The sequence below is a fragment of the Barbus barbus genome (genome assembly GCF_936440315.1).
Source record: "Barbus barbus genome assembly, chromosome: 34".
NCBI lineage: Eukaryota > Metazoa > Chordata > Actinopteri > Cypriniformes > Cyprinidae > Barbus > Barbus barbus.
Window position 1 is genome coordinate 28,908,441 of NC_136762.1, and position 17,316 is coordinate 28,925,756.

Below are 17,316 nucleotides of genomic sequence, written 5' to 3' on the forward strand. Positions count from 1 at the left end.
CATGTTACTTAAATGTTTCTTAATTTTTGTAATTTTTGGGGAATAATGATTAAAAAGTAAAAAAGAAATGAGTAGCCATTCAGTATTTCAGTAATTACCCTATAACTGAAAGCTGTTAAGTTGTTCAGTTGTTTTCATTTATCATTTATAAACAGTCAGCAGCTCTGTGATCATTTACTGTAACGCTAGCCAAAGGATGTGGGGAAGAGAAATTAATGATGAAGCATTAAACAGCACATACCATTTGTAGAAATTGAATCATTTTTCTTCCTACACTGAGCAAAAGTATTGTAATATACTGTATACATACCAAATATTATATATATACATACTGTATCCAGTCTTTTTTCAAAACCTTTTTTTTTTTTTACTTTGGGGTTAAATATAGCCTGTATATGCCTTAATATATGCAAACATGAAAGCTTTCAATGGCTGCCAAACCCCTGATTAAATTGTAATAGATTTGTAATGCTTTCTTTTTTCTTTCTTTCTTTCTTTCTCTCTCTCGTCAGTTGAGTTCTGTTAACACATTCTGGTTATTTCTTTGTTCTCTTTCTTCCATTTTTATTATCCGTCAGTTCCTCAGGTTTGTGTGTTTAGCCTCAGTTTGGAGCCGAGCTGAGAAACAGAGGAGGGGTGCGGGATCAGACACAAGAGCCTGTTTTTATTAGAACCAGACACTTTGGGGTGGTGCTCAGGCGAAGGGGAGTGTATGACACACACACACACACACTCGTCCTAACAGGGCCCCAGAACATGTGGAGCTGGGCCTCAGCAGTGAGTGGAACGGGCCTCTCTCGATGTGTGAAATGTGATACTCTACAGCATGATTAAGAAGCATGTGTGTGTAGGGAAAGGGTTCTGACTCACAAAACAGTCAAATGATACAAACAAACACACATATATAGACACAATCACTCATGCTGATGTTGATCTATTGAAAGATTTTGTCAGGTACCTGAACAATGCAGTGGCTGATGGGATAAATTCCTCCGAAGCCCATGTGCCAAGACAGATGGATACTTGAATTTGAGATTTCTTCAGCTTTAATGTCACAGGGCTGGGAAGGAAGAACTAGACAAAAAGACAAAAAGTACTGTTTTTACATAAACATTGACTGATAAAAATAGCTCAAATCTATTTGTGTTTCCACACTTTGGCTACATTCAGACTGCAGCAAAAGATCAGAATGTTTTTATCTCATATGAGATTGCACAATCAGCATGGAATCTTTTATTCGAGAAAGTGGAGGGACAGTGAGCTGCTATGAGCTATACGAGCAGAGCTTGAGTGCTCATATCCTAAATAATTACAATTTTTGATCTCTTTAAACTCTGCGCCTTAAAAGTAAACTCTGACTTCAGTTGCCTCTGTGTTTATGTCTGTGACCTTTTCACACTGGTATCTGATCCTGGCCATATATAAAAAAACAATGTAATTGTTTTTTTTTTTTTTTTAAATCAGTTACGAACAGTAAATCTAAACTGAGCACTAAATCCTAAAGTACACTGTACACAGCCTGATTTGACCAAATTCTACAGCAGTATTGCATACATTCCTCATGGAGAACCCTGCATATATTTCATATATTTTATGAAAAAAATTTTATGCATATAAAAAATAAATAAAAATAAAACTTAAAAAAAATGTTTATGCTTATTACCACATTAAAGGCTATAGTGCACTGAAAAACCATGAGCTGTAGACCCATGTGGGTCTTGACTGACCACTTGTTAATGACCGGTGGTCACTCACTTCTGGACGTCAAACTCACCTCTCACAACACCTGTGCCAGACGATGCCACGCCTTTACGATTGTGTGCTTCACAGGAGAAAGAGCTGGTTTTATTCAAACCTGTTGAGGAGAGAAACACTATGGTTGAGAAAACCAGACCCAAAAAAACTTGTGTTGGGTTGTGTTTGAGTCTCAGAATCCGTTTGTGGATTTAAACATGCATTCATATGGAGAATTAAAAAGAGCTGATTTGAAAATAACTACTTCTGCTTTCAGTAAAACACTGAAGACACACACACACACACACACACTGCACATGCTGACATTCCCAGAAACATGTCAAATGAAGGCTCTCTTTCTCACACACAGCATTCTTCACACTTTCAGTGAAAATAACTCATGTGTGTCATTGAAGAACACTGTGTGTCCATTGTTGAAAGGCCACAAAAGTTCAATATCAAGGGTCACCAGATCAAATTCTGATGGACAAGGGCTGAGTGCTGTGTGTGTGTGTCAGAGAGAGAGAGAGAGAGAGAGAGTTCAACACAAGCCACATTCAATTTCATCTCATTAATTTCCTTCCCTAAAAACATAATCTGTCTTCATCAGCACAGATTCAGAAGAAACATGAATTCTTTAAGAGTGTAAACCCATTTACTGCTCAACTAGACACACTTTTGCCATATAATATAACACTGAAAGAACCTCACAGCATCATGATACACTTTCCCACAATAAAATTACTAGTGTGCCTGGGCAAAACCTGTGGCCATGAAGTGGGTGTTTGCTATGTGTCACTAAGGTGTTTTGTATGATTGGTTTGTGTTTTTGCTTTTTTGTTATCTGGAAGGGGAAAAAAAGTAAAATTAAATACTTTTTTTTAATCAAACCCCTCACCATAAGTGTGAGCAGCAATAATAGCAAACAGCACTGAATGCTTTAGGGAGTGTTTAACATTCAGTTTGTGACTGCCGGTGTGTGTGTGTGAGGCTGCTGCAGCGGCAGACGGAATGCTATGGATGGAAAGAACTGCCATTTTAGTTTATGAAATTCTTCAATGAGTGTGAGTCAGTGTGTGTGTGTGTGTGCGTGTGTGCATGCAAGCAGAAGTGTCTCATTCCAAAGATGTGAATCCACCACTAATGGTCAGTTATCCATGATGAGTCAAAGCCTCCCTCCCTCTCTCTCTCTCTCTCTCTCTCTTCAGCTCAGTACAGCTGGAACAACAACACAGGCTGTATGTGGCTCTCTGCTGTGGCAGGTTTTCAAAGGCCTCCTCCTCTTCCTACTCCTTCTCCTCATTTTTTTCTTCCACTCTTTCTTCCTGTCCGACCTTCCTCTCATCTCCTGCTGCTCTTTCACCAGTAAGCAAAGGCCAGCGTCTCAAAGGATGATTCTCGTTTGGAAAACATCCAGACAGTCCGCCTGCTGCAGTGTGTGTGTGTGTGTGTGTGTGTGTGTGTGTGACCAGTCTTGCAGACAATTTGTCTTAAAGAACCAGCCTTAAAGAAAAGATTGAGATGACTAACTTGTAGTACTAGTCTAAGCAGTTTATGGAACAGGCCTCTGGTTTCTAAATATGAATACAGGACCAAAGCTTAATACTCAGCATTAAAGTGATGTGTACAAATGCCTCTAAATGAGCAATATAGCAATGATACTGATTACACTGGCAAACGCCACAATAGTAGCTTCAAGTAATCATGTATATTGTATGGCTTTACTGCCCCTTTATTTAGTACTGAAGTAAGCTATTATGTGGAACAGTTACAAGTCGTCACTGTCGGCCTGTTTTGTTCGCCATTAGTATGGCTGTATTCATGGCAGTAAGTGCATCACATCACAGGTTACACAGTATATGGTATCTCTTCAATGTTCATGGTGAAATGTTCTTCTCCACACTTCAGATGCATAAAACATTTTTCTTAAAGATAGAGTTTCTTGATGCTGAACTTTGCACTTTTTCATTGCACTTCATTGTTTCAGGGTGAGGTTTGAGGATCCATGTGGAGTTATGAGGTTTAGTCACAGGCTCCTTTTAGCACTATTTATTGGTTAAATATTTGTAAAACTCACAGGCAAATGTAAAGGGTGAATAATAGCATCGATTTATGAAATATGGAGACACAGGGTATTTGTTGTTTAGAAGGAAATGTTGATAAAAACAACCCTAGCGTACAGTCATGTAGAGTGCGGTCAGTACCTGAGATGTGGAGGGTTGAGGGCGACAGGGATATCGGGTCATCCAGGTTATTGAGAGGAGCCCCGTCCTGAAGCCAGATGACCCGCACCGGATCAGGAGGACCGTGAGCCACACAGCGCAGACTCAGCTCTTTGTTAGCCACGACTGACAGATCCTGCGGCTCTACCGAGAAATGAGGGAGACCTGGGGGAGAGAAAGACAGTTAGGGAATCCAGAAATATATCATTAATGCACTATAGAGGAGCTCCCAACATAGCAGTCTAGTGATATAGTCTTGACCCAGCCCAAGAAGCCGCCCAGTCAGCAATCAGGAGATCAAGTCACCATATGAATTTGTATTTTGGAACAATGGATTTTAAGTAAGACATTCAAAAAGTGAAATACCTTCTAGTTCAATGTATCCCTCAATGGATAAAATCTCCTCTTCACCAGAGGAAACCGCACACTGATAGGCGCCCATATCTGAGAGCTGTACCTCCTCTATCCTGTCAGCAGAAGGAGAATATATTAATATGAAACTGCAGGCACATTTAAATAGATTCGCTTGGAAGACACTTTTCTCCCGAGCGAATTAATGCTTTTAGTGTTTCCGTTTCATCAGTGTGTGCGGTCAATGGGAATCAAACACCTGACATTTGCATTGCTAGAGGCATAGCAGTCAGCTTTACATGTCTGTGGGCTGGGTTTGATCAGCGCTGGGGTCACAGGTAATCCATTTTAAAGATTTTCAATCACACTTTATTTTAAGATTAAATTCTTGCTATCAACAAACCATTAACTATGTATTTTGCCTCAATAAATTAGCTGCTTATTAATAGTTAGTAAGGTAGTTGTTGAATTTAGTTATTGGGTAGGGTTAGGGATGTATGTGCTCATGCAGAATGTGCTTTATACATTTATGCATTTAGTAGACGCTTTTATCCAAAGGGACTTACATTGCATTCAAGTTACAGTTTTTACATTTTTATCAGCTCTTGCTTTCTCTGGGAATCTAACCCATGATCTTGGCGTTGCTAGCGCCATGCTCTACTATTTGAAGTACAGGAAAGCTATTATTTATAATTTATTTATAAATAGTAATAAGCAGCTAATATGTTAATAATAGGTATGCTAGTAAGCAACTAGTTAATAGTGAGAAATTGTTCCTGTTCTAAAGTGTTACCGATTTTTCTAATAAAAAAATCTGTTTACTGACAAAAGAGTCATATTACAAAAGAAAATGTACCTGCAAACCAATCATAGCGCTTGTATTTTGGAGTCTCAGCAAAATGTCAATGAGAAAAAGTGGCATAAGCATACCTATCATACTAGTTTCCATACAAATTCATGAGATATCATAATTCAGTACTTTTATTAGGCATCAAGGCAATAACGTAACATGCTAGCTTTCTCCAACACTGATCATGAATGGAAACTGAAAGAACAGTCCACTGAGAGGCAGAGTAAATGTCCAAATTAAACAGGTATTCCTACTTGAGTTTACTAATAACCAGCCAGCCGCTCTCATCTTCGGGGAACTGCATCTGGTTGGTGTCAGCAAAGTCCAGTGGCTGTCCCTCCTTCAACCAGAGCACATCCAGGGGCCCCTGGCCCTCGCTGTCCGCTCGCAGGATGCACTGGACAGCCACTGGCTTCCCAAGAGAGGAGGTCACGTTCTCAGGGCTCTCCACGAAAAGTAGCCCTACACAGTGCATGAAAATCATGAAAAAGCCATTAGGTTAGGAGTAAAGTTAAGTTTAGCACTTTAGCTTCCATAACCTCTGTTTGTTTTGAACAGCAGATTAATTAAACATATGTGACCCTGGAGCACAAAAGTAGTCATCAGTAGCACAGGCATATTTGTAGCAATAGCCAACAAAATATTGTATATACATTTGATATATGTAAATATATCAAAACTTAATTTTTGATTAGTAATATGCATTGCTAAGAACTTAATTTGAACAACTTTAAAGGTGATTTTCTCAATATTTAGATTTTTTTGCTCCCTCAGATTCCAGATTTTCAAATAATTGTATCTCAGCCAAATATTGTCCAATCATAACAAACCATACATCAATGGAAAGATTATTTGGAGCATTTGAAAGATTATTTGAAAGATCATACTGGAGGGCTTCCTCATTTTTTCTGAAGATTAAAGATCACACCTTTATAAATCTAGATCAGTTCTGCATCGGTGTATCCCAACCCTGGTGCTTCTCTGACACATCGAGGACCACTCTGGTTCTTAGTGGTCACTAGGAGTACATCAACGTTATTTTAATCTTAAAATACGGCTCAAGCCCCTCCATTTAAGTCTAAGTGAGTTGTTGCTCCCTTGTCTGGCAGTACGAGTAAGCATCACATAAACTTATCAGTCAAACCTCCTTTTCAATGCCATTGGGGTGGTATAGATTTGTGAACTGATTTTGTAGGAAAGGTATTCAAAAACACAAACAACCCTGCCTCGCATGGATTTTTTACGAGCGCAGGACGGTATAGTTCAACACTTTCTATTGGCTCCATGCATCTTCATCTGCCTGGAGAACTTAAATTCCTATGTAGACATGGAGCCGAATAGAAGCTCTGCAGCTAAAGCTGTAGAGATACCAGAGGCGTGTAATCCAGCATTAGGCCAGATCCGTGTAGGTTCGCTACGGATGACGCAAATCCTTCCGAATTCCTTCCTGCTTAACTCCAGTTTAGGATTTTCTCAAGGCTGTCAGACGCTGACCTGACCCTTAACCTTCGACCTCATGAAGATTATTTCATCCAGAGTGACATGGCATCTAAAACACTTACTAACACAACTATTCCTCAGCTGGGGAAGTAGTGGCCTAATGGTTAGAGAGTCGGACTCGTAATCCAAAGGTTGTGGGTTCGAGTCTCGGGCCGGCAGGGATTGTAGGTGGATGGAGTGAATGTCCAGCGCTCTCTCCACCCTCAATACCACGACTGAGGTGCCCTTGAGCAAGACACCGAACCCCCAACTGCTCCCCGGGCGCTGCAGCATAAATGGCTGCCCACTGCTCCGGGTGTGTGTTCACGCTGTGTGTGTGTTCACTGCTGTGTGTGTGCACATTGGATGGGTTAAATGCAGAGCACGAATTCCGAGTATGGGTCACCATACTTGGCCGTATGTCACTTCACTATATCAAGAAATCAGTCTGACTTTTGAAAAAGGCCGTAAAAAACATAATTCATTTCACATTCAGGTACACACTTAACAAACCCACTTAGAGTTTGAAGTTACAGAACTATTTTTTTAAAGAGTATATCATTCCTTTCAGTCCATCCAAAGTGTGTTCAGATATGAATGGGACAAACAACTTGTGGACACGGTCAGTCTTTTAGGGAAGGTTTAGGAGAACACACACGTACACATATGCAGAGGCACGGGTCCCAAGTTGATATTTAAAATGAGGCCCACTAAATATTCTCGTCGTGGTTAGCTTTTTCTTTATATTGCTACAGCGGCTTTTAGCTTCACTAGTTCTTTTAAACATATCTCCTTTTATGATGGCCAGAAAGTGGGCGGTCAGCTCTGACCTGAACTGTCTTTCTCTGCAGCCTCCCTTTGAATCTGAGTGTGTAACACCAACACAAAATGGTGCTTCAAACCCATTTTACTCTCCTAATTTGAAACTTTGTATTCAACAAGAAGAAACTTCTGCATTCTTGTCTACTCAGCAACAAGATACAATCCATCAAGAACTGCTTTTATCATGAAAAGTGGCCTCTATATGACTTTTTATTTTCAATAAATAACTCAGAAATAAAGGTCAATTTTGATTTGAATGTATTTTACATAAGGTGTTGTTCCACCACATGTACACTTACTTACGTTCGCAACTATCAAATATCTTTATAATGGTAAAGTTTGAGAGGGATATTTTAAGTTTCTTTATCTGTAATTTTTTTTAGATGCTGTCAATAGATCCATATTGTACATTTTTGCATCTATCCAAAGAACAAAAATCTACATTTTGCACCTATACATGTAACGTAGTAATACCTATGAATAAATAATGAGAGCAGGCTGTCCTCATTAACATTATCTTGTAAGGTGTTGTAAAATGTTATAGTGTCAATAATCATCAGTAAAAATCGACAACTACTAAACAGCGGGAATAGCAGCCCCTCAAACATCCTTCCCCATGTTTGATACCATTATCACCAGACTAACACAAATCACTTTTCCTTTCCTCCTTTATGTTTTCACTTCTCCACCAATCTCAGTCTCCTCCTGTGTCTTTTTATTTCATTCTTATAAACTGATCCTCTCATCCGTCCCTTTGCCCAAACTCAATCCATCATTTCCCCTGTCTGGTTCAGAATGGCCCCTGAGCCACATTCCTTCTGAATCCCGGCATCCACGCTGCATGTTTAGGCTGCCCGTCTTCAGAGTCTGAGAGCTTCGATGTGAGAGTCTGATAAGTGTCCAGTCTGCCAGACATCACATCACACCTTGAGTCTTCGCTCAATTTGCTCACAGACAAATGTAAAGACTGTAGATTTGTGTCTGGTACTTAAAGCCATTATCTTGTGTTCTGGTTGGTTGCTAAGGTCTTGTAGTGTTATTGTTAGGGCATTGCTAGAGTGTTCTTCTAAGATAAAATAAGATATTCTTGTCTCCAGATATATCCCAGGCCCCTCCTTCAATGTACGATTTTTTTTTTCTTCCGTCTGTCAGGTGAAAACAGTAAGTCCCATTGTTTTGAAAAGCACACACTGCTCTTCTCAACCAGCTGAAGAGCAAAGACAGTGTGGCATGAATAGAGACATGAGGCATTTAATATGTTCAGAGTGAACTACATTGTCAAGTGTCTTTTACTAGTTGTTACTGTCTGCCCCAAAATTAGATGCACTGACGATAAATAATATCCAAAGGATGCTTGTACAGTGGACCGAAGGTTTTTGGACACTTTAGCTTTTCTCAGAAATACATGCATTTATCTGCAATTATTTACACTTATTTTGGTGCCAGGGCCATTTTAGTGAATATAAAAAGTTCACACAGCAGAATATCCACAGCTGTACTCTATCATATTTATCTATGGACATGTTCAACTAGCAAAACTGATCTTCGTTTTAACACTATTTTATCATTTCAAACGTAACATTCTTGTACTTTTTGAAACATTATTATGTGAAATAGCCTACGTTGCTTGATAAGTAATCATTGTTATCTAATACAATGACATTTAAACATTTTTTAAAAAGTGACTAGTGTGTAAAAAACCTTTTCAGACAACTGTATGTCCTGAAACAATGCAACGGTTATATTATTTGATTATATTCAGTCATGGTGAATGCTCTGAATTACACAGGTTGTGATTAGAAATGATGAGGTAAATCTGTTACCTGACAGCAGCTCCGCGGAGCCGAGGCGCAGCAGTGTCGCGAGAATCAGAGTGAGGAAGCTCGACCCGCTCATTGTTGCGCTCCGGTTCGAGCTCCGGGTCGGTGTCGAGTGTGAATCAGAGACGGGTCGCATCATCATCGCATCGCTCCAGCGCTTATGAGAGCTCAGACTGCGCTTCAACTTTCCACGGAGGAGCGATTCTTCTTGAGCAAAAACAGACTCCTCAGCAAAAATGAAAAAAAGGAAAAAAAAGTTTCAAATCGCAGCTGTCAAGTTGTCCCCAGAATTATCATCTGCTGAAATCAGTTTCCAACAGCAGCGTAAGCAGTTAATTCTCCCTTTCTTTTTTTTAAAAATATCGTTCCCCCTTCTTTAAGCTCAAAACTTTTTAGTATAATCCTGAACGTGAAGAAAGCCCAAACCAAAAAGCGCTGCAGTTTCCCAGCCAGACCTGTTATTTTTGGAATCACGACGCGTATTTTTATGTCAGAATTTCCTTTTGCCTCCAAAACTGCTCTCCCATCAGGACGCTTTTATTCCCCCTTCAGACAAACTCTGCATTCCTCCACTCAACTTTTGTCCATTCTGTCTTTCTCCTCCCCTCCTGTGCGCCTCCCTCTCGGAGCTGCACACACAACAACCTCCTTCACCTAGTACTAGTAGACTTAACTAACCCTACTGACCAGCCGTATGAGACACAGATACTCACAACATATGTTTTCTTTAAATATCACTCAAATTGTCTAAGGATGAGTCATTTTAAGCAAAAAAACTTTAAGCTTAAAGTTGGCTTAAACTTAAAAAAAAAATAACTTAAAAATGTTTGCAAGAGAACTTGTCTGTGAAAGAAAGCCCTATTTGTTCTTCCAGTTTACAATCCCAGGATGCACCTGACTGAATGTGAAACGTGCAGAGCTGGTGTCTAGGCAAATGATTAAGTCCTATATTTCCACGTGCTATTTCTTAGCTTTAATGATTATTAAAATTTAAACTTGTAACTGTTAGAGCATTTCTGTGCAAAACCTGTTTAATTTGTATGAGAGAATGTTCCTAAAATTAATTAGTAACATTTGTGTTCAATGTGTGTTCTGTTCTAATTAATCGCATTTCATTTAATTGGAAATTTATCAGGATTTTGTCACTTTTTATTTCTATTGATGTAAATAAAGGCCTTTGGTATTTAAATTAGAATCACATAAAGGTTTTGAAGGTGAGATATTTTCATAAATGATATTCATTTGTGGAAACACGTTTGAAAAAACACTACTTGTTAAAAGCAATACAACTAACTTTTACCCCAAGTGCAAAACCAACTCCACATGAGCATCTGAGATGATCTTTTCTTGGTTGTTATGTATCTCTCCTGGTTATGTCTGCGGGTGAGTTTGTATAGCGTGTTCATACAGGACTCAGGAGAGAGGATAAACATGAGTGAAGTTTGTTTGGGTGAACTCAGAGAGAGTGTAGGATGGGCGGGATCCACGTTCCCTTCATGAATAATTGATTCCTCCTTTTCCCCATGGAAACACAAGGGACTGTTGCTGCGCTCTCAGGTTGCTCAGGGCAGAGAGTCCTCTGGCCCTTTAAGAGGAGGTTGAGGGGTCCATGCAGTGTTCCCAGGGTCTTTAATGGAGACAGAACCCATCTGAGAAAGACCCCATTGTGTCCTTGCTTTTCAAAAGAAACCAAGGAATCACGCTTTCTCTCTTTCACACACACACACACACACACACACGCACGCACGCACACACACACACAAATACACAGACAGAGACGGCAGAGATAAAGGAGGCAGAAAGTATCAAACACTGTCTTAAAAGAATGAGAAGGGAAAAAATGCTAAATGTTAAGAATGAGGAGACTTTGTCTGGGCAGACAGAGAGGGTAGTGTGGGTGGGTCAGGTTAATGTGAGAGGGAACTGATTAAACCAGCCTCACTAAACTCGTCAAACAGGCTAGACCCGGTCTGCCTCAAATCACATACACTGACTATCAGTTCATCAGAAAATCACTTACTGACCGCAGAACTGAAGAAACAACTCAACAGTTTTGTAGTTCAGTTTTTGAATTAATTCTTGTGAAAAACAGTTTGTCGGCAGAGCTCAACAGTTTGGATAGCTTGGAGATTCCCTGCTGTGCTGTTATTTTATGTTCACTGAATATTTGTGTCACATATGTAATGTTGTTTGTTATATTCTGCTAATATAAATATGTTACTATATGTCTATCTCTGTGTGTGTGTGTAGAGAGAGAGATGCCAAATAAAAGGGGGGAAAACATATGGTGTTTTGTTGCCACATGCCACCACATCAGCTTTAATATGCCTTGATACTGATTCTTCAAGTCTTCTTCCCTCATGTGATGCTTTGATGGTGGTGAAGAGTGCTGTAACATGACAGCTGTTCAAACGGGTGTTGAATTGTTGACTGTGAAGATCGTAGGATATGATTAACATAATTTTCAGACTAATCAAACCATTCACCGACCCATCAGGATAGAAATGTTTCATCACAGGATGAAGGTGATCACTCAGAATATGATTTGCAGTGGGTCTCAATACCATGTCAGTAAAATGCCCTCCACATCATAACAGAGCTCCAGGAGTGAAACGTGTGCTATGACTATGTAATATGAGTCCTGTATTTACACCTGATGTGTGATCAGGGCCCGTTTCAGAAAGGAGGTTAAGTGAAAACTCTGAGTATGTTAACCCTGAAATGAGGGAAACTCTGGGTTTTCGGTTTCAGAATGGGAGGTATTTAAGTGGTATTTAAACACCCCATTCATTATTTCGGTACATTCATTCATTGCGCACATTTCAGTCACGCAGAGCGCATCAAATTAAGTGAATGAAATGGCATGTCCTTTTATGGACGATCCTGTGGATGAAGAGGCTGCATTAATCCGTAGGGAGTTACATTTACGTCGGGAGAGGATTTTGAGGCCCAGAGTGGATTTTTTGTCATATCCATATTCAATTTTATTTGAGCGGTACCGTTTTTCTTTACAGTCAATAAGATACATCCATAATCTCATCCATCCTTACATCAGAAACATCAGCCATCGCGGCCGTGCTCTTACATCCGAGCAGATGCTTTGAATTGCATTACGTTTCTTTGCAAATGGTAGTTTTCTGTATAACATCGGGGATGCAGAGCATATTAGTGAGGCTACTGTTTGCAGAGTTGTAAGGAAAGTGTGCCTCGCTCTCAAGCGCTTTCTGAGAATTTTTGTGCTGTTTCCTGGGCACAAACCTGTGAGAGCCATCAAAGAGGAGTTTCACAGGATTGCAGGTCAGTGATGTATAAATCGGTTTAAATGAGGCTAACCTGATAAATGACGTTCAGTTAAGAGCATCTTGCTGCGACCCCTGGAAGTAAACTAATAGGCTAATTAGAATTACTTTTAGGATTTCCGAATGTGGTTGGATGCATTGATGGCACACATATTCCCATCATTGCACCTTCTGAAAATGAAGTTGACTATGTCAACAGGAGGTCCATCCACAGTATTAATGTGCAGGTACACTGACAGCCTATTGTTTCTAATGGTCAAAGACTACATCACAATACTATAACATGTCTCATTCTTTGCACTGTCAAGATCATATGTGATGCTGCACATCTCATTACAAATGTGGAGGCCAAGTGGCCCGGTTCTGTTCATTACTCACGAATGTATCGTGAGTCGACCCTGAGCAACAGACTGGAAAGGGGTAAGTAAATGCACGTATTTCAATGTATGCACTACACACTTACAGGGGAACTTCTATGCAGCCCTAAACCAATGTGAACTTTCTTACAGGAGAGATTGATGGCTTTCTGCTGGGAGATAGGGGTTACCCATGCCGACCAACACTGATTACCCCTTACCCAGAACCAGGCTCCCAGCGCCGCTTCAATGTGGCACACTGCAGGACGAGAGCCCGTGTGGAGATGACCATAGGCCTGTTGAAAGCACGTTTCCAGTGCCTACGTTACCTCAGGGTAACCCCTGAAAGGGCCTGCGACATTATTGTGGCATGTGTTGTTCTCCATAATATTGCCATAATTAGAGGGGAGCAACACCCTGCCCTACAAATACAAGACCCAGAGGAAGACCCCATCAACCGGGCAGATTTCCAGGATGGAAGGGTAGTCCGGGATATGATATGCCGCAATGTCTTCTCAGATTAATATACATTATATCCACCACCACAGCTAACCACAAAATAAAATAAAAATTAATAAACACAAATTCACAGCAATTTATATGGTGTTCTTTATTTCCTACACATTAAAAAAAAAAAGAAAAAGATGTTAATTTTTTTTCAATACTTCTTAGAATTCACCTGTGTGACCATGCACTCACCTCTAGCTTTTGCTTCAGAATCTCGATTTCTAGATCTGCCTTTTGGATCTGGCGGTCCAAGTATACAAGTTCTTTGCAGTTTTTTGTCTATCTTTTTAATAAGAAGAAGAATTGAAGATTGAATTATGTTTTTATATTTCATTTTCAGCTGCTGCTATGTTCTTTTAACACCTGCAGGATTGCACCTGCATGAAAACTTAAATTAGGTTGAATAACATACTGTTCTTCCAGTGTCACCTCTGATATTATAACAGTTGTGCAAGTTACTTGTATTACTAACTACAAATGACATCTTCAACAGTGTAATTAGATTAATGTAATAATTACTATCTCTAGAAAGTATTGGTCTACTTATTACTAATTACTTTCTAAAGCCCATATCAACCTCAACCACTTGAAAAATACAAGGAGAGACAAGAAACTGCACTTTTATTGCTTTCAAATAAACATTATACAATTACATGAATTATTCTTGAAAAAATATATCCTTTAAAATTTGATGTTAAAGCCACTATTGGTTTTATAGAGAATTGCTTTATAGTCTATGCAGCATTTAATGCAATTACATCAGATTTTACTTTAAATTACGGAGTAATCCCTTTAATTAAATTACAGTTTTTAGATTACTTAGTAATAATTACACACAACACTGTATAACACTAATTCAAATGTAAACTTACGCATTGACTCGAGCAGCTATTTTCTCCCAAGCTAACTCTCTGTCCTTTGCCGCTGCAGCCGTGTTGCTTTTTTTTAAAATATATGTTCGTACTCTCCATATGCTTGCATAAGCACATCCAGTTCTGCTGGTGAAAAATATGAAGACCTCTTTTTGTCTGGCGCCGTTGCCATGGTGACTCATAATATCTGCGCTCCATTGATAATGGATTTTTATAGTTGCGGTGCACGCGCTTAACTCAGAGTCAGTCAACTCAGAGTTGATTGAACTAACTCATTTCAGCTGTTCTGTAACCGAAAACTCAGAGTTTCCCATCTCAGGGTAAGTCAACTCAGAGTTCAAGTTTTAACTCAGAGTTGGTTGAACCTCCTTATTGAAACAGGCCCCAGTAGTGCCTTAAATCACAACAAGAGACTTTGTGATTTACTGATGTGATGTGATTTACTGACTGGGCTGGGGAAAGAGATTTCTGTTCCTAAACATGACCTGTACACCACCTTCTGGCTGCTAACAAAACTACAAGCATGTCAGTGGTGATCACTGCTCAGGGTCCTTGTAAAGAACTCCAAGGCTAGAGGAACACGCAGGCAGTAGCTCAGTGTTAAAGTCCTCTGTGCAGAGCAGAAGTCTTGTTATTTGCTCATTCTTCCACTTTAAGTCTGAAATTTAAGCCTTTTTGTTTGACGCTCTGAAGTCTAGCAGCAAATATCATTAAGCACGTCCTTCATGCAGGAGTCGCCAAAAAAAGATTATTCCATAGAAAAAAATATCTTTATACTTTAATGTAAGAATAATGCACTGTAAGCTGGTCATTTTTACAAAATAAACACCACCTCACCAAATAAATTTTATGCAATAAGTTTGAATGAAATACTCAATTGACTTGAAGGCATTTTTTGAAATAATTTCCTATATATTCTTTTACAGCTTCTATTAAGGGGGAAAAACGTACAAAACAATCAGTATTGCAACAAAGATAACACTGCACCTTTATTACAGTAACATTAAAGTTCTCAGAGGTCATTTTCAGGGTTTTTTTCAGCAGGGAAAAGCTCAGTTATAGGAACTATAGGAATACAGTCAGTAACAGGAGGGTGTCAGCTGCAATTGTGTGTAATATGAGAGAGCACATTCAAGGTGTGTTATGAGACACGAAAGTGGTCTCATTTACCTGGATGAGCGTTGACATGGACAACAATGATAGGAAACATCTGAGCGCTCAATGCTACAACTGAGCAGTCAGAATCCAGACAGATGTGTAATAACAAAATGTAATAACTTTCCCTGCTTTTGCTTTCAGGTGATATCAGGAAAAATTAATGAATAGTGAAAACAAGCTGTTTGTCTGTGTTGAAGCCATTGTTATAGATAAAGTGGCATTCTAAAATCTTACAAATAGTTAACCGAAATTTAAAAAAAATGGAATATAAGTGAATAGTAGTAATATACTAACGGTAATGTACTAAAGGTTAAATATCTGAGCAATGGTGGACAGACTCAGTGAAAACAGCCTTTGCCAACTATTACGTGTAAATAGATGCTGGCACAAATGTCACGGCAATCATAGCAAAAGCCAACAGATTTTAAAAAGAAATATTATCTTTGGGATAAGTGAAGAGTGAAGTTCGCATCCCATTCAAAAAGCCTCCTCAAAAGGAGATCTGTCGACCTCCACAATCAGCTGTGCTGTTCGCATGTGGAGCACCCACTTTTCACCATCCAATTCATCATATCTACTGGATAAGATCAAGTCCCAGAGGTAAAATAATGGCAATTGTTGCTTCATTTTTCTAATTTCAAGTAAGAGATGCTGTTAGAATATAACAGCATTTATATAATTTAATTTACAGTAAAAGCCTTTATGATCAAATCAAATGAAAATCACTTGTCACATTCCACAATGATGATCGTGAGAAATTGCAAATAAATTCCACATATTATAAAGAAAAGAATATTCAAATTTTACAGAGCATGAAGAAAAAAGAGAAACACGTTGGTAGGAGTCTCCAAAAGTCTTGATGGTTTAGGATCAGACGTAGATCACATAATCATCCATATTCTACAGGCACTGGCCAGAAGGTCATGATTGTTGCATAACAATGTGTATCAGGGTTCCGTAAGGACAATGATTCAATTTCCTTTTCTCTTTATATTAAACAATCAATATTATTGAGGGCAGCGGCTGAGGAGCATGAGATTATCAGCGAGCGCTGCACGGAGCTCAGGACAGATGTGGGAGAATAACAATCCCAGGCTGGTAATCCAGTCAGCTCGGGTGGAGGATTTACCATCTGGTTCACGGTTTACCAACAACGTCACAGAGAATTAATGAATCCACAGCCACGAGCTCACAGACCCACCGTAGAACTGCTGTGCTGTTTGAATACAGGTACAACACGGTTAAAGGCATGCCTAAATGTGTTTTTCACTACTCATGTGATTGCAGAAAATCAAATTACACCAGTGTACCATCAGAAAAAAAAAAAATACATAAACTAGTTTTGTTTAGAAATTTTATAACTGTATGAGATGGCAAGGGCAGACTTTCTCCACACTTTGGGTAAATGGTTCATACAAACACTTAATGCTAAAAAAAAGGCTAAAATAATCTGTTTTGTGTAATATCAAAGCAAAATATCAAAATGCATTATGTAACGCAGAGGCGGTGTCGTTAAGATCCATGTGCAGCTTCATTAATTCACAAGAATGGTCATACAAGCATAAATCAATCTCAGACGTCAGATACCACGTAGGCAGGACAGAATCATCAACAGAGTTCAGACTAGAGATCTGGGCAGGCGGCAGACAGATAACAGGACAGATCAACAAGGCAGGCAGAGTCAGAATAGGCAGGCAGAGTTCTTTCATCAATGGGTAAACAGTTCAGGTCGGCAACCAAACAATCAGAACAAGTCGGAACAAACAGTCGGAAATCAAACACGGGACAACCGCTCAGAAATGTCTGCATGGCAAGAACAAGACTTCGCACTGAGAGCAAGGGTGGA

At 39.4% G+C, this 17,316-nt stretch overlaps 1 protein-coding gene across 1 annotated transcript in view; it reads right to left on the bottom strand.

Moving 5' to 3' along the window:
• LOC306853996 (tyrosine-protein kinase receptor UFO-like) overlaps positions 1-9,832 on the bottom strand; it is an 81,843-nt gene extending 72,011 nt beyond the window's left edge. Inside the window, exons 1-6 of the mRNA XM_079391762.1 lie at positions 9,282-9,832; positions 5,412-5,619; positions 4,323-4,423; positions 3,939-4,121; positions 1,775-1,855; positions 959-1,074 (exon numbers count right to left, since the gene is read on the bottom strand). Coding sequence (XP_079247888.1) covers positions 959-1,074; positions 1,775-1,855; positions 3,939-4,121; positions 4,323-4,423; positions 5,412-5,619; positions 9,282-9,420 — 828 coding nt within the window. The 5' untranslated portion in view covers positions 9,421-9,832. The remainder of the gene's footprint in view (positions 1-958; positions 1,075-1,774; positions 1,856-3,938; positions 4,122-4,322; positions 4,424-5,411; positions 5,620-9,281) is intronic.
• Positions 9,833-17,316: the final 7,484 nt, after the last annotated feature.